This window comes from Populus nigra, chromosome 9 (genome assembly GCF_951802175.1).
Source record: "Populus nigra chromosome 9, ddPopNigr1.1, whole genome shotgun sequence".
Classification (NCBI taxonomy): domain Eukaryota; kingdom Viridiplantae; phylum Streptophyta; class Magnoliopsida; order Malpighiales; family Salicaceae; genus Populus; species Populus nigra.
Window position 1 is genome coordinate 3,035,167 of NC_084860.1, and position 22,898 is coordinate 3,058,064.

The following is a 22,898-nucleotide window of genomic DNA, read 5'->3' on the forward strand; positions in this document are numbered from 1 at the left end:
GCTAATTTTTATGTTAATAATATCCATACTATTCAAAATAAATTTCACAATGTAATAATAAAATGAAAATTTTATTTAAATCATAAATTTTAATCGAAAGGCACGAATTGTAAACGTTGAAAAAGTTGATAAATATCACCCTTTAATAATAAGTTATTGTGCAAATAGTAAATTTTTTTTTTTAAGAAATCAGTTAAAAAAAAGTCCTTAATTATTCAAAATTTTGAATTGGAAGATTGAAATATATATGGAAATAATCAAAATAGAAAATCTAAACATATTTAAATCACATCTAAAGCTCAAAATTATATATAGTTGTCTTTTACTGGTCCTAGGATGTTGAAAATTACACCTTGGTCCACATGTTTTTTATTTTCACATATTTGTTCCCTATAATCTTCAGGTTTTGAATTCAAAATGCGCAATTACTAATTTTTCAGCTATTAAAAAAACTATTTGGAAACGTGGTACAAACTGTATTTTTAAAAAAATTTAAATTTTTTATTAAAATTTAATATAGTTTGTATGTTTTGGATCGTTTTGACATGTTGATGTTAAAAATAATTTTTAAAAATTAAAAAATAATTATTGACATATATTTCAATATAAAATATTATTTAAAAAGTAACTGCTACCACAATGCTAAACATATTATAGAATTAGTTAGAATTTATTGCTGTGAATGATACGTCGTCGTCCTTTTTATTTATGAAAAGGACTCAAGTAAATGCATGATGTCCGCTGGAGTTAAAAAATAATAATAAACCAGTGGATCTGGTCTTATTCTTTTGAATCTTTACCTCTTTTTTCTTGTTTTATTTATTCTCTTGAAATAAAATTTTTAAAATGATATTTGAAAAATAATTCAATTATGCCATTATTTTCATATAAGAATAGAGTTTTTTTTATGATAATATTAATAATTATTTTTTGAATAATTATATCATGTAGAGTTTTTTAAAATAATTTCTCATGAATATTTAATGAGAATAAAATATTTATTTTTATATTTTTATTATAAGTTATTTATATATTTTTCTCAATTAATTATTCTTTTTATTTATTTTTATATAGTCATGTTAAGATTGTAAAAACTTGTTTTTTTTTTATTAAAACATACTTTCATATTATAATACTGTTTTTTATTTAAGAAACCATGTTTCTAATAAAAACAGATTTTTTTTAGTTAAATAAAAAGAAAATACATGAATAAGGAAGGAGAGTTTTGATTAGAGAAATATATTTTTTATTTTTTATTTAAATTATTAAAATGCTTATGAATATTTATTTTAAATACTTTAAGCTTTTATTCAAGAAACCATGAATTGATAAAAAAAAAGCTACTTTTTTTTATAAAAAAAATGCATAAATAAAAAAAAGGTTTTTAAATATTGTGATACATTTTTTTATCTAAAAATTAAATAATTTTTTTATTTTAATTATTGCATAATTAAAAATAAAATAAAAGCAGCAGCACGTGGGCAAACCGACCGCCTAGTATATAACTATAGATGGTTGAAAAATATACAGATAGATTACTCACCTTGGCTCATTTTCCACTCGCTCTATTTCTCCTCTTGACTCTGTTTTTCCTTTATTATAAAAACACATTTTCATAGACACATAAAACAAGAAAGAAGAAGAAGAAGAAGAAGAACTGAAACAACAAAGGTATAAAGTTTTTAAGAATGAAGTTAGATCTTGAAAACCCGTTGACAAGCTCGGAAGAACACCAATCTGATACGATCACATATCTCTTTGCCTCCGAATTTGATCACATGCCTTCAAGAAATCTACTAAACTTCTTGGAAACATGTAATCACTTCTACGTCTCCTTTCGTCAGGAAGCCATTTCCCTCATTTTACAGGTAAGTGCACAGTGCTAAAAGTTATTGCTCTTGTATTTAGTGTTGTAACGATGACTTTCTTTGTTTGGCAGGCACAATATTCCTGCAACTGTGGCCCCTTCATACCCTACCTTGCAGTTAATTTCATGGATCGATTCATTTCCAGGATGGAAATTCCGGTATGAAAAAGAACATCAAAATGGTTTGTATTTTGCTATTTAGTTAAAATTCTTGATATGTTAAATTCTGGTTCATATTGCTGGTTCTTGGAAGCAAGGAAAGCCATGGATTCTTCGACTTCTGGTAGTCTCTTGCCTTTCTCTAGCTGCAAAGATGGAGAACACAGACTTCTCAATCTCTAATTTTCAGGTGACAGACCGTCATATCTCCCCATTTATTGGTTGACAGTATGACATGAGGTTGGCCATGGAAACTTATGATCAATTTAAACAACAAAACAGGGAGACGAAGCTGATTTCATCTTTGACAACAAAACAATTAACCGAATGGAGCTTCTCATTCTTGATACCTTGGATTGGAGAATGAGATCGATCACACCTTTCTCTTTTGTGCATTTCTTCATTTCCTTATCGCAGCTTAAAGATCCAGCATTGACTCAAACTCTCGAGGACCGAGCTACGGAGATTATTTTTAAAGCTCAAAATGGTAATCGTTAATTTTTCTCAAAATGTTTATTTTAGTTGTATTTATAGCTCAGTTCTGATTAGTAACTCCATGTTTGTTATTGCAGAAAATAAGTTACTCAAGTTCAAGCCATCTATTATTGCAGCATCAGCCCTTCTTGTAGCATCCAAAGAACTACTCCCATTGCAGTTCCCTTCTTTCAAGTTCTCAATCTCCGCTTTTGAATGTGTGAATGAAGTAAGCCCAAAATTCCATTCTTTAGTTTGTTTATTTTTACACGAAAGATTTTCTGCTCAGCCATATTGGTGGTAATTAATGACTATTCGTGTTTTAGGAGAATCTGCTTAATTGCTTTGATACACTGCAAGAAATGGTGGAAAACGAAAATGGCACGAGACAATGTTAGATACGAAGAAGTCATGCCCCCCATTATTACATGGAACGTTTATTTGAGATTCCATGGATCATGTGAACAAAAACTCAAAGAAAACAGTTTGGAAGGGCAAGCATGTACTATTATTTTGATAGATCATAACTATTGACCAAAGTGTTTGATTGATTCAATTTTTAATCAATTTTAGAGGTTGTTTTCGAGGTCAAAATCCATTTTAAAGACGTGATTTTTAGTCCTTTTCTCAGATTCAGAGATAAGCCTAGATTGCTCGTGTTTAAAAATTATAGTTTTTCTATTTTTCTATGTTAATTTCAGATTTTGTTTATTTTTCAATTGGTAATTCCTTAACTAAGATATATTATTTAAGTTAATTTTTTTTTATTAAGTAGATATCTAAAATTTATACATATCTCAACTAATCTCAAACCCTAAAATTAATAACTATATAATTCTCTAATCGGTAACTAACTTGGTTGTTAGAAATCTATTCAACAAAATTTCAGTCAATGAGTTTTTCTCTACAACTTTGAAGTTGATGTTATTTTGAGTTTTAAAGAATTAATAAATCATATTTCTCACCATACATTAATTATGTCACATCAAGTGTGCTTGATGCACCAAGTGAGAAAGGAAGACGAAAGCAACATCACAATCTCCAATGGTGACACATAGCCGGAAAATGAGGGCATTGAATTTGAACGGCCACAGCAAATTAATGACAATATATTGTTCAGTTTTCTCAAATTCATATGAACCACTACTCGTAAATATTGGGACTCCAATTGGTTCATGCATTATCATCGTCAATATATGTCTAAACACTTGTATTTAAGAGGTTGTGTTGAAGAACATAATGAAACCATTTTATGATACCTCGCTGAATAAAAATCCCAAAAAAAAAATTGGACTTTCTGACTTGGATCTAAAATTTAAGCATCCAGGACTTGAGAGCTTGTGTTAGACTGAGTCCTATGATTAGGGTTTTATACTCTACCGTATTATTAAATAAAGAGAATTCAAAATTGAGATCGTGCTCATTCACCTCCTAGTCTGGACCAATGGACATTATGCAGGCGCACATCCTTTGATATTAGAGGCCTCGTCTGTAAACAAATTTCAAGACCTATCCAATGAGGGTAGCATATGGAGACTTATTCTTCCATTGATGGTTCATTGAAAGAGAAGAACTCTACAGTGAAGCTCGCACCTTTCTGTGCTTTGATGGTTGGTTTGATGTTATAAGCAAAGATTCCTAAGCTTAATGGATTGCTGCATATCTAGATGTATTCGATTGATTTATGGAGGATCTGTTTGAGTGGATGGAGAATTAGGACAATGGTTGGGTGCACTGAGGTAAGGCCTAAACCTACAGGCTTTTATTTATATAACAGGGTTCTTCTCTTTATTTTGGTTGGTTGCACTGAGTTGGATCGTGAAAGTTGTTTTTAAGATTAATTCTTGTTTTATAAAACTATCTTTAATATCATGTTAAAATAATAAATTCAAATATAAAAAGAAATTAAAATTCTCTATAATCTGTTTATTATGAGTTCTTAGAGTAAACCTATATATAATTAATTTAAATATAAAAAAATTATATACAGATTAAACTGATAATATTATTCTACTATTACTAAATAAAATTAAATAAATATTATTTAACAGAATTAACTATATTTTCATGGCGTCTTACCAAATTAAAGTTGCTATCTACCAACAGTATTCGCATCAGTAACTATGAAAGTTACCCTAAAGTTTATGCGGTTAATTAAAAAAGTTTCAATAAAATTGTTTTTAAAAAAATATATTAAACATGTTGCTAACTGGAAAATATTCAACAATAAAGTTTAGCTGAAGATTATTAGAATTAATAAGAACATTAACTAAGTCAAAATTGAAACAAATATTTTGGCCACTACCTAATATTTATGTTACGGATATGATGAATATAATTTTCATCATAACAAAATATTAAATCAGGTGAATAATTTAATTACTTAACCACTCTTTAAGACGAGGAGAATATAAATAAAATGTTACTTTAAAATATCGTGTAGGTTGTAAATATTAGCTAGTTAGTTATTCTATTATCTATATATATAACTAATACTAGTAACTTGGACAATATTGTTTAATTAAATATTTCATTTACAGTTGTAAATTCAAGTACACGATAAGTTTAGGAATAACATTTTTGAATTAATTAGAATAAGAACAAATTTTAAATTGAAAAAAGATTTCACATGCATTTAAGAGAATCAAGAATAATATATTTGATACCAATTTTGAAACTAGGACCTTTTTTCTATTATAAGTTATTCCTATATATCTTCTTATGTAAGTTGGCATTATTTTAAATTGAGAGAGAAAAAGGGTTTTCATTTAAATTGATGACTAGTGTCGCACGTGTGCGGTGTCGCGGCGATCACCCACCACCTTCATCATCAGGTGTGGTAAGTTTATCTATTCCGGCAAATATAAGGAGACAAGAAATTCTTGTCTCTTATCGGTGAAAAAACAATGGAATAGGAGTCGCCATCTAATTTTTGGTTACTAGGAATCTTAACTGGTCTCAGAGATCAGGTACGGAGACTGATTGCATAAAAGGAATGTATTAGCACCCCAAATACACCCTACCTAAGATAAGCTGCATTGTTTTATTGTCTGATAAAAAATCTAAGGTCTTATCATGTTGGTTCGTCTATGGTTCAAGAAAAGCCCTTCTTGGTAAAAATGTTCTTATCTTATTGGGTAAAACCTAACCAAGCTAATGTCTACAAAGGAACTATCTTTTTAATATCATGAATACATTTTACGTATAAATTCATAATCCCATATATTAAAACAAAACAAAATATTTTCTTTGATTTTTTGAAATATTGGTCAAGTTCTCATGACTTTAATAAATTGGCTATTAAAACCAAAATGCATGCTAAAATATGTATTTTTTTGTAGTTTTCTTTGAAAACAACTTTTTTTCCTTAGCTTTGAGAGACCTGGCTGTATGCACAAATTTTTTTTTTCGTGCTTTTAAAGTTTTGATGAAAATCAGGTATTTTAATACTGGATTTGTATCTTTACGAAAAAAATATAGACCGATATTAATCAAAATGGCGTAAAAATCAGACGCGGGGAAATTGCGATTTCTTCGAAAATAATAATAATTTTTTTTAAAGAAAAAATGAACTGGACCAGACCTAACCCAATTGTGTGGGCTGGGCCTGTATTGGCCCAGCTACAAGGCTGGACTCAGCCCAGCCGCGTGGACTGGGCTGACGTTCCAGTATAAAAAATGAACTGGGCCGGACCCGACCCAATTATGTGGACTGGGCCTGTATTGGCCCAGCTACAAGGCTGGACTCAGCCCAGCCGCGTGGACTAGCTAATGTTCCAGCATAAAAATAAACCGGGCCGGACCTGACCCAATTGTGTGGGTTGGGCCTGTATTGGCCCAGCTACAAGGCTGGAGGCTGATGTTCCAGCCTAAAATGAACAAAAGGGCTGGTTACTGTGCGCAGCATAATAACCAGCCAAATATAATTAGCTAGTTACTGTGCACAACACATAACTAGCTAATTAAACTTCATTTGATGCAGAACATGAATCGCTCACATTCTGCATGCAAATGAAGATGAACAAAAAAACAACAGGGGAGGGGAGAAAGTTTCCTGGAGTGGGAAAGCACGGTTGTGGTCGCCAGCGGTGGTTGAAAGCGGTGGTGGTTTTCCTTCCTTCTCTTGTGTCTCCTCTGTTTCTCTTCTCAGCCCTCTCCTTTGTTTCTTCGTGGCTGTCAGCGGCGGTCAGGTGGTGGAGAGGAAGCACGGTGGCAGCTGTGGTTGTTCTTCTTCTTTTTCTCTTGTCTTTCTCCTCCTTTCTGCTCTTTCACTCCCCTGTTTCTCTCTTTCGGTTTCTTTTTTTTCCGCTAATCTCCTCCCCTCTGTCTGTCTTTGTTTTTGCTTCTTCTTCTATTTCTCATAGTGCAGGTTCTGTTATCGAAGACTGGGAGGATTGTGGCAGCTGACGGTGGCTCTGGTGGTTGTGGCAGGAGGCCACGGTGGAGAGAGAAACAGAGAGAGGAGCAACTGCTGGGAACCTGGATAAAAGATGATTTTTTCTTAATTTTGGACCCCTAATCCTCCCCCTTCAGAGCATGAAGATAAAATCTATTTATAGGCGGTAGAAGATGGACACTTTGTCTCTTCTGGTGCAAAATATCAGCCTTGTTTTGACCCGAAATTATCCCAACCATCGACTCAAAGTAGCAATGATGAACTGTCAGTTTTGTATAGGAAAATGGCTGGTCGGGTTGGCCACTTTGGGGCGGTGCCACCAACTCTACAGCCTCGATCAGCCCGAATGGCTTGCATTAGTGTGTAGTCAGGTATCACAGGATTGTTTGCGTGTACATTTTGTCCAATTTGGTGAAGAAACGAGGCGCCAAATGCCTTGGGAAGGTGGTCACCCAACCAGCCTCGCTTATCTTACTATTTAGTCCTTCAATTTGTGATTTATTTCTATCTACACCCTTGATTGGCTTCAAACTTTTAATTTTATTCAATTTTACCCATGAAGAACTTCAATTTAAAGCCCATATTTCAGCGCATTTTTCTTTTTGGTCATTGATTTAGGATTTATGCAATTTGACTCTTAATTGATCAATAAAATTCCAATTTCTTCAAGTTGACCCCTGATTTGGTCATTTTCAGTCCCTTTATTTACATATCTTTTCCAATTTGATCCTTGGTTTTGGATTTCTTCAATCAAGTCCCTAATTGACCATCAAACTTCAATATCTATTCAATTAGGCTCTTGATTTGACCAAATCAACTCTACTAAATTATACTTTGACCCCGAAACCTTAATTTCTTTCAATTAAAGCCTAAATTGACTTAAAAATTAATTTTTCTTGTAATCAAACCCTATATAAATTCAATTAAACCTCCAATAAAATTTAATTGAGTCTATAAATATCTGTTTTTGAACTTTTTTCCTCAAATTGAATTTTTCTTTGTCAACAGGGCTCTTCATCTGTAAAATATACTGTCAAATTTTAATCTTTGAATTTTTGAGCCCCCTCAACCAATTTCTAGCCATTTTCTGGGCGTTTTGACATCCTCTTCTCACTATTATTATTTTTTGATTTTTTTTTTCGTTTTTAGTTTGAATTTTTTTTTTGATTTTTTTGAAAGAGAAAAGGTGAATCTAGAAAATAACCAAAAAATGAGTTATGACAACTAGAATCTCGTATACTAGTCCTAGAAAAAAATAATTTATTTCGTTTTTATTATTAATCAACTTATTTCTTATGTAGATATAAAAAATTTAATGTAACTCTTATTTCTACTTGTTATGAATGGCATGTTTCATTTCCTTGTTTAGTTAAACTAATGGCATAATGGAGAAGAACGAAGGGACGAACACTTATTGCCCTTTAACAGTTTCTGCTAATTTACTATAAGATGAATATTGTTTATTTTTATATTTTAAAAATAATTTTTAAAAAAAAATTAAAATTTTTATTTATTTAAATTAAATTTTTTTTTATTTTTTTTAATTTTTTTTAATTTATTGATATTAAAAATAATTTTTAAATAATAATAAAAATATTATTTTAATATATTTTCAAATAAACAATAAAAACACTTCTAAAATCACCTAAAACTTCAAATGATTTCTTGAGCTTTCCAAGATTGACAATGCACCAAGCCATTCTTGATGGGTTATGATTTGTAAAATCATTTTTTTTTTACATTGATAATACTAGTTTGAGGTTGAAAGGTGTTATAAAATAATATAAATTATATTTTGAAATTTCATTTAACCGTTTAAGTTTTTTGATTGAATTAGTTCTTTGATATGGTATCAGAGCTTTGATGATTAAGTGATTTCGAGTTCGAATCTCACCATTCCTATTTATTTTATAAAAAAAATTAAACACAAGGTAATAGAGGCATGTGCAAATTTTAAGTTCAAAAGATTTTATTTGAGGGGGTATATTAAAAAATAATATAAATTATATTCTACAATTTAATTTAATAATTTAAATTATTAAGTTGAAATATTTTTTTTTAAATTAAAATTATAAATTATTTGTTTAATGATTGATGAGTAAAGCCATTTTCAACTTTTCCCTTTGCTTTCCCATCCCTTTCCCTTCAAACAAAGACCAAGAAAATAACTTATAGCTACTTTTATGATGCGTTAGTTTTGATGTTTATTTTTATAAGTGTTATTTATTTAAAAATATATTAAAATAATTTTTATTTTTATTTTTTTAAAATTCATTTTTTACATTAACAAATCAAAATATTTTTAAAATACTAAAAGATTTTAATTTAAAATATAAAAACCAACTCTAAAATCACTTTCAATACAGATGGCAGATGAGCTGTGGTTAAACTTTTGAAAAAGCACCCCTCTTTGCATTGCCTTCCTTTTCCCTTTAATCAAAGACCAACTTGGAAGTCTAGTCTTCCTTTCCAGCTAACAAACACTTGTACACAGACAAGAACTCAGTTGACCAATGATACTAGCTAATTCATATATTCACAACCTTTCTCACAGCAGAAGAGCAGAGTTTTCAGATCCCATTATATGGGCTCCTCTCTTACAAAATATAAACAGCAAGTTGATCAAGAACTGATGTTTCATTTGCTGGGGGCGGTCTCAACTGAGCAGGTTCATGTTTGATCAGTTTGGTTCCTACTGAACTGATCAAGAACTGATGTTTCATTTGCTGGGGGCGGTCTCAACTGAGCAGGTTCATGTTTGATCAGTTTGGTTCCTACTGAACTCAAGCTTAGCTTCAAACTGAAGTTCTTGTACTGGTTTGGTGAGCTTCCTGTCTTTCACTCTCTAGTTTTCTTGAGTTTTCGGCTTAATCATGTCATCTGTTGATAGCTCTAGAGATGCATTGACCATTCAACAAATTATCGCCTCAATTCCGGCTTTGATTGATCTTGTTTCCGTTGCCAAGTCATCAATTCCTTTGCCCCTAAATTTAAATACCGATAACACAATCACCACCACCACTCTTGAGGCTGCCGCTGTCACCACCACCACCAGCAACGTTAATGACAACAATATTGGCAGTATCGCCACCACTTCCATATCCACACCAGGAAACAGTAATAATACTGCAGCTGCCACAGCAACCGCCACCTCCCCCTCCACCTCCACCTCTGGCCCGGCTCCTTCTCTGGCCTCTACCGTTGACTCCGGCTCCGGCTCCACCAGCACCACCACAACTACTGAAGGCGGCAGCAACAGCGACGGCAACACCACAACCAGCAATAATGCTAATATCGAAGACGTGATCAGTGATGGGAGCTGTTGTATGTTGGGATTTTCCAGCAATAATCCAAGTGATGAGAATAAGAAGAAAGACAAGAACATCACGGCCGATGTTGGCAATGATGGCAGTGTGAATTCTGAAGGTGAAAGCAACCAAAAACTGCATAATCAGTTGGAGAAATTGACCAGAGATTTATATTATGTTCAAAGCGCCTGTGACAAACTCAAACATCTAGAACTACATGTTGGTAACCAATTCAAGAGTCTTCAAAGACAAGGTGTATTCCTACAGAGTGTCTTAAGGAATTTGGAACGAGTACGAAATGGCACCACCAGTAATCATGCCATCCTAACCAAGCAAATGCAACTTAACATTAAGTTAATTGCTGGGATGGTAATGGAGTTGAAGTATCACATACCGTCACCATACAAGCTGAATTTGGCCAATGAAGTACTCAAGTCGCAAAATGTTAGTGGGGGAGATTCCCTGAATTTGATCGATGAGATTCTTAAAATACGCGGTAACAAAGCATTTGAAGGGTGTTCATCTTTTGTAGATTTTAAAGAGAGATATAACAGTCTCGATTTAAGAGATAAGCTTTGTTTGTTGTGTTTCTCGGTGTTCCCGGAGAATTCTGTTGTCAAGAAGAGATTGCTGATGTATTGGTGGGTTGGAGAGGGTTTCATAGACCCAAAAGTTGATGCTGACAAGCCTGAGGAAGTTGCTGATGGCATTTTGAAGAAATTCTTGGAGAAAGGGTTTGTTGAGCCTGAGATCAAGAAACGTAGACTGGTTGGGTTCAGGATGCACTCATTGATTCGTTATGCGGTTATTTTTGTAGCTGAAAAGGTGGGGTTCTTCCATTTTGATTCAATGGGGAATCCCACGGGGAACTTTTCAACTAGTCAGAGGGCTTGTTTGATCAAAACTGGAGAGAAATATTCTCGGCTGGCGTTGCTTGATTTGGAGTCGAAACCAGAGACACTGCACGCTTTGTTCAATGTCAACGATCCTTATCCAGATTTAAACACAGAATGGTTCTCCAGGATGAGAAACATTAATGTTCTTTGCTTGGGAAGGTGGGAGAACTCATCTAAGAAGAACAATGAAGCAGAGGAGACCAAGCATGATGTTGAAGTGGAGAGCACCGAATTCTTGAAGGGGCTGAGCCAGCAGCATCATGTTGAAGTGGAGAGCACCGAATTCTTGAAGGGGTTGAGGAACATGAAGCATCTGAAGTTTCTCAGTCTTCAAGGAATCTCTAGGATCAACGAGCTTCCTGAAACCATCCAGAAGCTTGTCAATCTAAAGATTTTGGATCTTAATTCTTGCCACAATCTGGAGGCAATTCCAGAGAATATTGTGTCACTCACGAAGCTGACACACTTGGACATTTCTGAGTGCTACATGCTGGATTACATGCCCAAGGGGCTTGGGTCACTTACTGAACTCCAAGTCCTTAAGGGGTTTGTAATTAGTAATCTGAAAATAAAAAATGCAGGAACTCTTGATGATTTAAGAGGATTGCCAAAGTTGAGGAAACTGAGCATCTATACAACTAAGAAAGATTTCCCTAGAGTTCAAGACCTGAAAGCGCTAAGGCATATCACAGCGCTTCAGAAGCTAACAATTGAATGGGGAGGGAAATCCCGAGTCAAAAAAGAGGAAATTAGAAATGACTCGAGAGGACTGACAAGGAGCAATGCCTTTAGACGAGAGAACATCCCTGCAGTGATTCCTGACCTTCCTGAACATTTGGTGAAGCTGGATCTTCAGTGTTACCCTGAGACTAAGGCTCCTGAGTGGCTGTTACCTCTCAGACTGAAAAATCTTCAGAAACTCTACATCAGAGGTGGGCATCTCAGTGCTCTGGGTCAAGCTCAGGGTGGAAATCACAAGTGGAATGTCAAGATACTGCGTCTCAAATTTTTGAAAGAACTAAAGATGGATTGGAGAGTACTGCATGATGCATTTCCGCATTTGATTTACTTGGAGAAATTTAAATGTCCTAAACTGACTTTCTTCCCTTGTGATGGCACCGGAGTGTGGCTGGACAGAGAAAAGCTAGCAAACCAGCCGTTAGAAGAATTAGAATTGACATGGTCTTTCCTTTCCAAAAGTTCTACTTGAGTTTAAAGTGTGTTCTACATTTCAGGCAGGTATTTTTAATTTCGATTCTGTTCTTCATTTCATTACATCTGCAAGGTTGTTTTCTGTATGTAAAAGAAAGAGAGTCTGAGTATATTTGAGCTCCAAAAATATCATTTCCATTCAATGATTTTAGATTTTGATTTTTGGAGGTTGTCCCATAAATTCTGATATGAGCTGTCATGGAACTCGATGATCATAGGATTTGATGGTCTACTTATTTTTAAGCTTCGGAAGACCAAGTTAGCAGGGAAACTAGAGGGATGATTTAGTTTAGCCGCGAGGCCTCCAATTCTCACAAACTGACCATGCCATTGCTAGGAGTTAGCAAGGGGATGGATTCGGCCGCCGAAATTTTCAAATGGGAAGTGCGTGGATCTAGAAGTTCCTCCATGTAAATAACTGCTCCTGAATGCTTATCACTGCTTCATAATTTCATTGTTTATCGATACTGTAGGATATATAACAGATAGGGTGGTTTATTATGCCCACAAGACCAGTCCAGAAAAGAATTCGCAGCACCTAACATGTAGAATTAAGCTGTCTCAAAACATGCAGGCCATTAAACATCAGGGTATGAATTGATAATTTGTTTGGAGTTCTGCCTACACTTGGATGATGAAATTCATGAGAAATATGTACTTAATTCCATCATGAATAGTAGAAGAACTAATACTTAATTATTCTGTCCCTATCGACTTTGTGCTGGCTTTAATTAAAGAATTTCCACTTGATATTTAACAAGAATTATATCTAGATCTAGATCTAGATGTATGAATTTTCTGTGATTATAATGCCGTACTAACTTTTACAGAGACAAAATCGATGATAAACTAATGACCAAACTCACAATGCCAGACTGTATTGGTATTATTTGATACTAGGCCTGCCAGGAAGATGCATTGTGGCTAAGCCGGAGCCTTAGGTTGACTTCAGAAAGTCTTGGTCTTTCTATATTCTTGTTTTGAGTTATATTAATCCACGTGATTCGGTTAGATTTTTGATATAAAAAAATCTAATGATATTCGTAGCACCGCAATAGTCATTATTGAAAAACAACCTCAGGAAATTTTTGTAAAAATTTTGGTTTTTTTGATTCATTATTTTAGATTTTAGTATGACACGATTAGATTTTCTTTTAAATTTAAACCTATCTTATTAGTTTATAAATATATTTACTAGATCATTCATGTAATCTATGTAGAGCAGATTTTTATTTAGTTATGGTGAACTCACACTGATTGTTAAGAATTACATGTTATCACAAGTTTGGTTATATTAATGTTATTGTGTATTGAAATTTTAATCAAAGTTTAAATTTTAGTCTATAAATTAAACAAAGATATATATATTTTCTACTTATAAAACATATTTGAAAGGAAAAGTTTATAGAATTATAGTTTTTATGTGAAATGATTGACTGGTTAATACAATCAGCTGATCATTAAGCCAAATGATTGGACTTTAATAAAAACATGACAATGTGTTATTTTATCAAATCTTTTTCAAACGATTTGATCAAAAGAAACACCCTGTAAGAATACCAGATTTCTCTCTGTTTTATTTAATTTATTTGGAAGGCCTGAATAACAAGAGAGAACTTCGGAGAGAGGATAAACTGCAATAGATGATTATCCCATATCTTATGTTGATTCTGGTAGCTGCTGGCTGTTTTACCTTGCTTTTATAAAATTGTTGTAGGATTTTTTATAACGATGATAATATCCTATGTCGGCTAAGAGAGTGTTTGTTTTTGCTGTAGTTGTTGTGGTTGCGGTTGGAAAAAAATAATTTTAAAAAAAGTACTTTTTTTGTGGTTTGTGTATATATTTTGTGTGTTTGGTTAAAAGTGTGGTGTGACTTTATTGTGGTAAAAACATGTTTGGTTAAAACTGTGGTTGCGGTTGATATTGTACCTAAAATGACTAAAAAGGACATAAATGAAATAATTCTTTGTGTTAAGAGGAAATACAACATTTTGTCCAAATACATACCGGCAAAAAAATAAATTGTTATTTGTTATTACAAAATAAACATCATTGTCCCATCAAACTATTTGCAATGCCATCACGAATATAATCCATACACGACACCCTTTGGTGCCCTCGTGGTTGTGATTGTGTAACGATATCGGGAGGGAGGAACAAAATCTGGATGACTATCAAACTTGTTGAATGCAACATCTTGGCTCGACTTTCGCCGAATGTAGTTATGCAACGCCATTGATGCGACAACAATTTTAACTTGTGATTCATAAGGAAACTCAGGCATGTTTTGCAAGATTCGGCATCTTTTCTTCCAAACTCAAAATGTATGTTCGATTACACGTCGTAAGGATGAATGAACTCGGTTGAATAGTTCCTCCCGACTTCGCGGTTGTCCTCGTCGACGAAATTCTGGAAGATGATATCTCTCCCCTCTATATGTACCCAAGTAACCGTACTCATTCGGATATCCCGAATCAACGAGATAATACTTCCCTGCATAAAATTAATTATTGTTTAACGCTTACTTTTTATTTCATATAAAAGAAAATTAGACCAACTAAACAACAACCCTATGTTTGGCGGATGAATACCTTCCGGTGGCCTCGGAAATTGTATGTTTGTATTTCCGATCGCCTCATAAAATATTCTTGTATCATGTGCACTACCTTCCCACCCAGCCCAAACAAATGTAAATTGCATGTCAAAGCTACATGCTGCCATTATATTTTGCGTCGGTACACCTTTTCTACCAATAAATGGGATTTGATTTTCTTGTGATACACATGCACGTACATGTGTTCCATCAATCGCTCCAATGCAATTCTACAAAAACAAAAAATTTGTCGCCGAATATTTTTAATTCTACTTAAATCTTTGATTGTAACCTTTTGAAATATAATAACAACTTGTAAAAAGTATTTTTTTTTACCTTGAAATGGGGCATGTATCTCGGATTCATTGCAATTTCCAGTGGTGTTGCTGTGAATTCTGGATCTACTGGTCTGATTAAATCAGCAGCTAGCACGGACACAAAACGAAGAACTTCGTTGAAATTTCTGGACACAGTTTCACCTGAATGTTGAAACCTCTCCTGAACTTCCCTGTTCGAAGCGCCTAGAGCTAAAGTGTAGAGAAACATGCCTACCTTCTCAATAACACTCATCCGTCTAGACGGTTTCAACCCGTACATTGTTTCCAACTCAAGAGACAAACTCTTAAATGTGTCTGCATCCATCCGAAACATGTTCACACAATGCACCCAATGCCCATTTAAAATTTCAATCAACCATCGCATTCTAGTGTTGTATGAAACCATACATGGTTCTTTACGCATTGTGATACAAAGCCAGTGCTCCAGCAGTGCATATGACTAATTTAGTGTGATCACACTCTCTATGCCAAAATAAATCGCCACTGTAATTATCATCCTGTTGATTTTGGTCGTCGTCCTGCAACTCGTTGTTATTGTTCCCATAACCAGCATCGAAACTACCTCCAAAACCACTTCCAGAACTTGTACCAGCAAACCCATCAGACACATACCGACCAACATTATTCATAACATTTTCATAATGGTCATCAAAAAGCGCATTAAACCAATTCGCATCCATATCTACAAACACAACTGAATATCAATTTTGAACCTGCATAGTAGCGATAAAAAAAAATGTTCATGGAATAATATGTGTTGAATATTTTTGACGTTAATGGCGGCCTTAACACAAAACATTTACGTTTGAGCAAGCGTTAATTATCGAATATATTTTACTTATATGAAACTCATTCAATATTTTAAACACAACAATAATAGCAATTTTCAACCTGCAACGTAACGGTAACAAAACATTGTTCATTGCGGAATTTGTTTAGAATATTTTTAACATTAATGGCGACATTAACTTAACCCAAAACATTTAAATTGGAGCAATCCCTAATAATCGAACATATTTTACTTATAAGTAACTCATTTAATATTTTCCAGCACAACCATTATTTCAATTCTCAAAACATTATTCATACACATGGGAATGCTTGAAATATTTGTTGGCAGCCGGAAAAGTATAAAAACTTATCATTCAGCTTATAAATTTAAAAACACATAAATGAACTTGCTTTATTGACTATAAACAGCAGCCCTATCAGCTTTACCCTTTGAATTTGTTTACGAAACATAAAGATGAAGCTTTATTAACTAAACAACAGCCCTCAAATGAATAACTAACCTTCTAAATTCAATGCACTTGACTTGGCAGTGTAAAACAGCAACAAAACCTTCTCAAAACAGCTTACAATACACGTGGGAATGCTTGCAATATTTGTGGGCAGCCAATGAAAATGTTTTGGAATGACAATGCAGCTTAAATAGAAACCACACACACAACACAAACCACAACTCTTGACTGGCATACCCATTAGCAACCCGAATGTGTACCATGAACAACCATTCAACCCAGCAACTCCCATTCAAACCATTCAACCCAACAACTCCCATTCAAACCATTATCAGCCATTCAAGTCAGCAACAATAATTCACAGCAGTATCAGCCATTCAAGTGAGCAACAATAATTCACAATAGTTTCAGCAATTCAAGTCAACAACAATCATGCACAGCAATAACTAACATTCAACAAATTAGCATCCATTCAACTCAGAAATCAACCATCAAAGCCGTTAAATTACAATATCCAATTCAAGGCTGAAAAAGCAAACTCAACACAAAGTTTTTCAGCCTTTCAAACAAGTCTATAGAAGTCAACATGAAACCTAAAAGTACAGCTTGTAACAGGTACAACAACAGCTGTTACAGACATCTCAAACATAACCAATTAGCCTACAGCTACAAATACAAGGAAGTGCTCAACATATCATACGTTACAAATTAGAAACCTGGGAAAAATCAGCAATGGCAGAACCGTTTGCATCAACCATTTGGCAACAACACAGCCGCAGCAACACCTCATGCATTGCACATCACCATAAGGATTGGTATTGTAATCTTTTAACTGCGAAAAAAACATAACCATGCAATATGTTAACGACTCATTGACATAAAAACCAAACATGGTAAGTGTGTTAAACATTGAAACAACACTTCAAATATGAAATGCATGCAATACTTACCAAAACATATAACACACAACAAAATTTACTTGCTGCTACATATAACACACAATAATATACATAACTCTAAGTGTTCCCTATATCAAATGTACACTTACATCAAGGTCTGTAGCTTGCCCTTCGATCGAACATTAATTTCAGCCACTGAATTTTTCGGTCCAAATCACCAATTGCTGCCCACATTTCCCTCCCACTTCTAACCATAAAAAACTCAGTTGCAAAACAATACAGCTCACTGCCGAACACCACTTCCTCAATGGAGTGAAACTCCGTCATCATCTCTTCTATGCTACATCCTTTTTTATCAAAAACACTTGACGTGCATTCACTCTTGCTAGACACACTATCAACCAACTTATCTAAACGCGAAAACAATTGCGATCCCCTTCCGACACCTCTTTTTTTTTCTCATTTTTTTGGGAACTTTGTTGCACACCTTTTTTCTTCCCACTACTACCAGTGGGATTGCTTGTGCTATTGGCAAAAGTGACACCAGCAACCATATTATTGACATCGGCAACAAAATTTGGTAGACTATCCTCCTCATAATCTCCACTACCTTCCTCAATATGAGGGTCCTCATTAACTGCGTTAGTTTGCCTTTCACTGACACCATCTTCATCAGCATTCAGACCCTGTGATGGAGCCCAAGCATACTAACCAGTAGCAACAGTGTTTGTAAACATGATATCATATTTACAACACAACGTGGGATCGATTTTAGCATGCCTAAACTTTCTTGCTCCGCGTATCTCCTACAAGAAGGGATAATCAAGAAAAAAAATGCATCAAAAAATAATGTACCAGCACTCAATTAAACAGTTTATTACAGCTTTAAACAAACTGAAAAAAAACAGACCTGGCTTTTAGCTTTCCACCATTCATCAGGTGCCGAAATTGTTCCAAGTTCAGCACTCCAGCCTACTCCTGTTTCAGAAATCAACCTTTTCCATATTCTCCAATCTTTTTTAATTCCGTCCCACTTATTCTTTAATTGTGCTTTCGTTAATGCATGGCCAGTTTGATCCTTAAAGCCATTCATAACATATTTCCACCCAGCTTTGTCGAAATGTGTGTTGGGTCCATACCTTGCTCAATTGCTTTAATCAAGGTTGTCAATTCCGTTTCGGTAGGTGTTTCGTTTTTTCAATTGGAACGGAATGTTTCAGTTTCGGAATGTTTTGGCGTGCCGTTTCGAGGTTGTACTGTTCATATATATATATATATATATATATATATATATATATATTCAACAAACATGATTCAAATTCAAGATAAATTAATTATAAATTATGCAATACAAACACAATGCCAAACAAATATAATTTCAAAATTTAAAATATTTCTAAATAGTCAAGATTAAATAGATCTTTAACTTAAAGTAATTCAACTTAAACAAAATATCAAAATATTATGAAAGTAAAATGTTTTAACACAAATATTTTAAATATAAAGTTAGGTCAATGTTATTAAGGCTAATGAAATCTAAAGCATCCCTTGTTTTGCTCAAATTCCTACAAAGTATAAACATGAAAAAAACAACATGAATATAAACCATATATATTAGTGATAAATCTAATTTTAAAAAATTAATATCATTGTTAATAAAAATAGTAATAATAATTTTCAATGTTATTATTAATATCATTGTTATAGAAAATAGTAATAAAAAGAGCTTTTTATAATTGGGTGGTTTAATTAATTAAATTGAATAAGGTTCAATTTTATTCAATGGCTTTTCAAGAGCGGAACGGAACATTTGGAATGGAACAGGAACGTTTCGGGTGGAATTTAGCCGAAAAATCCGGAACGGACCGAGATTTAAAATGAGATGAAATTTGTTCCGTTTTGTTTCGTTTTTTGAATTGGTATGGAATGTTTCGGCCATTCCGGACGGAACGGAATGGAATTGACAACCTTGGCTTTAATACATATGTCACAAAAAACGTGCAACATCTCTCTAGTCTAACAAGCCTTATCTTGTGATTGAGAATCATCTATGTTCTCGGTTAAAATGTTTTGTCTAATATACAATTAACAGGTTAATTTCCTAGAAGCATTGTAAAGGACATGGAATGCACAATCTATCTTAATTGATCGCCAACTTAAATAAAATTTTGCAATTTAAGAACATAGACTTACATAATCAGCTTAACACTTTAATTGGCAGGTTTATTTACATTTATGTTTCTACAAGCCAATGTTTTCATTTCCTACGCATAATCTGTCAATTATGTAATATTATATTAGATGCTGAGATTTCTTAGATATAATTTTCTCATGTGTTTAATGACATAATCAGATGTTGTATAGAGCAGATAACTGGCTTCAGTCCCATTTTCAGCAGCTTGATATTCACACAGGTTTTATGTTTATACCCATTCAACTGAGACAATAAAACTAACAATTAAACACATGTAAAGCACAACAACTGAAAATGTAATTGTTGAACCGAAACAGAGCTTAAAAATCTAACAATTACACAAATGTAAAACCTGGAAATTCTCAGAAAATGTTCAATTAAACACAAAAATGTTCAACCGAAACAGACATAATCAAATGTAACAATTACAGACATGTTAATTCTTAGAAAACACACAGCAACTGAAAAGTAAAGATTAAGTACTTGTGCAACCGAAACAGAGCAACTTACCTTGAATTTACTTGTGCACCGCCACAGAGATTGGTAAGATGCTTGTGCTTGAGCTTTCCAGGAGACTGATTTCTATGCCCTATTTGGTTCTGGCAAAGAAAACAGTGTGAAGAGGAAATTATAGTTAGAGAAAGCCGTTTTGTATGTTTGTGGCAGCAGGTAAGGCATGATATATACAGTTGTTTGGGTACAATTACAAGATAATTACCTTGGTGAGTGCGTGTCTTCTTCAACCACGAAAGGAGTTCATCAGGGCAGCAGATCGGTGGCAGATGGGCTTGATCTACACTCGGCTACAAACACTGGTGACTGGGTTCGGTCTCTGTGAGAGCATGAAGAGTGTGTGTAGGTGTGTTTGACACGACAAAGCTGCGAGGAGAATGATGAATTTTAAGACAAGGGAAGCTGTGGTGGAGGAGAGCTCAGCTGCTTGGGAGGCGAATGTGGAGGAGGATAGACGATAGTTGAGGAGGACATATAGGGCTAATTAATTTTTTTTGGTAAAGAAAAGTTATGTTGCTGTTTTTCTGAACAGCAGCCACGACAAAAGCAAGGTAGAGTTGCTTTTGCTAATCCAGCGTTTGCAACACAATTTTGTGTGGGCTCCATGTTCTTAAAACCGTGGGCAGCTGTTAACCAAACAGCTTGTAAAATGCAATCGCAGGAAACGTGGTCGCTACCATGTAGCCAAACGGCCTCTAAGAGTTAAGAGCCTTGACAACTTGTACGGTCCAAGTATCACCTCTACTCGAGACGCTTTTCTCAGAACAAAATTCACCTCAAGGCCATCAGCCCTAACATGAGACAATACCTCCTAAGAAGCAGATTTGGGCAACATCATCACATAACGAAATCATTCAGTGATCCAACTACAAATCAATGTCTTCCGCTATGCGGATTTGGTGCAAGTAGAAAGAAGCCGAACGAGCAGCTAGTAGGAATATTCAGCTAATATTGCAACTGAACACAGAAACAAGTGCAGAGAAGAGAGACTTTTCATTCAAAATTCGGAAATAGAAACATGACAATGTAAGATCAAAGACAAAGGAGGTGAAAACCATAGACAACTCTCGAAGGAAAAAAGTAATAATAGAGCAAAACAAGCATTAAACATTTGAATTGCTGTCAGTTGATAACTGTGGATGAACTGTCACAGTATGACCATTAGGCGCAGGTGCCTCTTCCATTTTTTCTTTCATAATTTCCCCAAGCACTCTTGCTGCTAATGGAAGGCCAGAACACTTTCTTATGATCTCCTTTTTTAGATCCTCCAATTCCACATTTGGGGGATTGAATGGTGTCCCATCTTGCTCAACAGCATCTTTGAAAATAAGCCAGCATTTCTCTTTATCTGCAAGAGGCAGAACGGGATGTACATTTTCCTCTCCGACCATCTTCTTTGCCAAGTCCTTATTCCTACTCGTGACAATAACTGTTCCTCCATAGCCTTTCGGCAATCCATACGCAAGGTTTTGCTCCCATTTAACCTTACCAGGTAAAGGAGAATACAGGTTTTCAAACCACGTATCTCCTTCCTGAGCATCATCGAGGACAATCATATACTTCTTGCCCATCAGTTGCACATGAAGTGCACAGATCAGAGCTGAAAGGCCGCGGTTAGAAACGGATTGGATGGTATTTTCTTCAACTCCAAGTGAAAGCAGTATTCTTTCCACAAGAGCTATCTTGGCATCTTTGTTCCCATCAGGCTTTTTCGACATGCTTACCAAAATCCTAGGAACAAAGTGCTTCTTCACTTCTTCTCTCTTTATAATTTCTTGGCATAGTGTGGTTTTTCCGGCACCAGCCATCCCTGTGATTCCGACAGCACTGAACTTTTCTTTACTTCTTTCGTAAACAAGCAGTTTCACCAGTGACGTTATTTCATCATCGAAGCCATGAACCACCAGCGGACTTACAGATTGATGACTCTGGCGGCCAGTGTCTCTAACATTTGATGAGTTCCCCTGGTCATCCCGTTGTGGACTAAAGTTTCCATTTGAGGAAATTGTAATAGAGTCTTTCGATTTAAGCTCCTCCTTGATTTCTTTCAAAGTATTCCTGATTCTCAACAGGGAAATTATTCCTTCACAAGATAAGAATGATGCTGCCTGACATTCCACCAAAATGTTGCTGAGGCGGTAGAGCTTTTCCCTGAGTGATGGCTTCTCTTCAGCAGGTGAGTTCTCAATATTTCGTCGAATCAGTTTCTCCAGTTCCTGAAGATCTCTTTTCCAGCAAACTTTGGAAGATTGAAGACCACCTCTAAATTGATTCAGCAAATAGCTTCCAACTTCATCATCCATATCAGAAATACTCTCTCAATCTTTGCTTGCCAAGATTGCAATAAATTCAAGACTTGGTGCGACGAAAAACAACTGATGAAATGCCTTGGTTTTTTAATGAGAAGATGATGTCAAAGAAGATACAAGGAAGATGAATTGCAGAGACATTTTTTGGAGTTCATTGACTTAGCGAAGTCTTCCTTGTTGGGTTTATTTTATTTTATTGTCATTTGTTTTTTACCAATTATGCTGTAGAAAATAATTCAATTAAAAGTTGTGGGTCCTAAACTACTATTTTCGTACCATTTAGAGCATTTGATACAGTATAGTAGTTTCTATTTTTTAAAATATTTTTTATTTAGAATTTCATTATTATTTTTTAAATTTATTTTTAATATAACATATGAAAACAATTTTAAAATAGCAAAAAATAAATAAACTTTAAATTTGGCCGCAATGAAAACTTCCTCTTGAAGGTAAGCTAACAGTAGAGCATGTATGACCTTTCACAGCTTCAATAGCT

General features: G+C 34.4%; 3 protein-coding genes and 1 pseudogene across 6 annotated transcripts; 2 read left to right on the plus strand and 2 right to left on the minus strand.

The window, feature by feature from the left end:
- The first annotated feature begins 1,544 nt into the window (after window positions 1-1,544).
- LOC133702600 (putative cyclin-D6-1) lies at window positions 1,545-3,056 on the plus strand. Its single transcript, XM_062126907.1, has 6 exons — window positions 1,545-1,868; window positions 1,940-2,026; window positions 2,121-2,216; window positions 2,309-2,513; window positions 2,599-2,729; window positions 2,827-3,056. Exons 1-6 carry the CDS (start codon window positions 1,689-1,691, stop codon window positions 2,896-2,898), a joined length of 771 nt encoding a protein of 256 aa, XP_061982891.1. The 5' UTR covers window positions 1,545-1,688; the 3' UTR covers window positions 2,899-3,056.
- Window positions 3,057-9,300: 6,244 nt separating this feature from the next.
- On the plus strand, window positions 9,301-12,963 carry LOC133703753 (disease resistance RPP13-like protein 4). Of its 4 annotated transcripts, none has more exons than XM_062128391.1 (2): window positions 9,301-12,339; window positions 12,481-12,963. In XM_062128391.1, the coding sequence occupies exon 1, from the start codon at window positions 9,770-9,772 to the stop codon at window positions 12,308-12,310; it is 2,541 nt and encodes an 846-aa protein (XP_061984375.1). In that variant the 5' UTR covers window positions 9,301-9,769; the 3' UTR covers window positions 12,311-12,339; window positions 12,481-12,963. The 4 variants fall into 4 exon arrangements, with proteins under 4 accessions (XP_061984375.1, XP_061984376.1, XP_061984377.1 ...); XM_062128392.1 differs by having other exon boundaries at window positions 12,531-12,963; XM_062128393.1 differs by having other exon boundaries at window positions 9,301-12,335; window positions 12,531-12,963.
- A 4,573-nt stretch (window positions 12,964-17,536) lies between these two features.
- LOC133703651 (L10-interacting MYB domain-containing protein-like) lies at window positions 17,537-20,699 on the minus strand (annotated as a pseudogene).
- Window positions 20,700-21,022: 323 nt separating this feature from the next.
- LOC133703048 (probable disease resistance protein At5g45490) lies at window positions 21,023-22,589 on the minus strand. The gene has a single exon (XM_062127448.1). It carries the CDS (start codon window positions 22,394-22,396, stop codon window positions 21,197-21,199), a length of 1,200 nt encoding a protein of 399 aa, XP_061983432.1. The 5' UTR covers window positions 22,397-22,589; the 3' UTR covers window positions 21,023-21,196.
- Window positions 22,590-22,898: the final 309 nt, after the last annotated feature.

Excerpts from the sequence above, each read along its gene's own strand:
- LOC133703048 (XM_062127448.1), bottom strand. The coding sequence starts at position 22,396 with ATGGATGATGAAGTTGGAAGCTATTTGCTGAATCAATTTAGAGGTGGT.
- LOC133703753 (XM_062128391.1), top strand. The coding sequence starts at position 9,770 with ATGTCATCTGTTGATAGCTCTAGAGATGCATTGACCATTCAACAAATT.
- LOC133702600 (XM_062126907.1), top strand. The coding sequence starts at position 1,689 with ATGAAGTTAGATCTTGAAAACCCGTTGACAAGCTCGGAAGAACACCAA. Across the intron at positions 1,869-1,939 it reads CCATTTCCCTCATTTTACAG|GCACAATATTCCTGCAACTG; the intron begins GTAAGTGCACAG and ends TTTGTTTGGCAG. Across the intron at positions 2,217-2,308 it reads TCTCAATCTCTAATTTTCAG|GGAGACGAAGCTGATTTCAT; the intron begins GTGACAGACCGT and ends ACAACAAAACAG.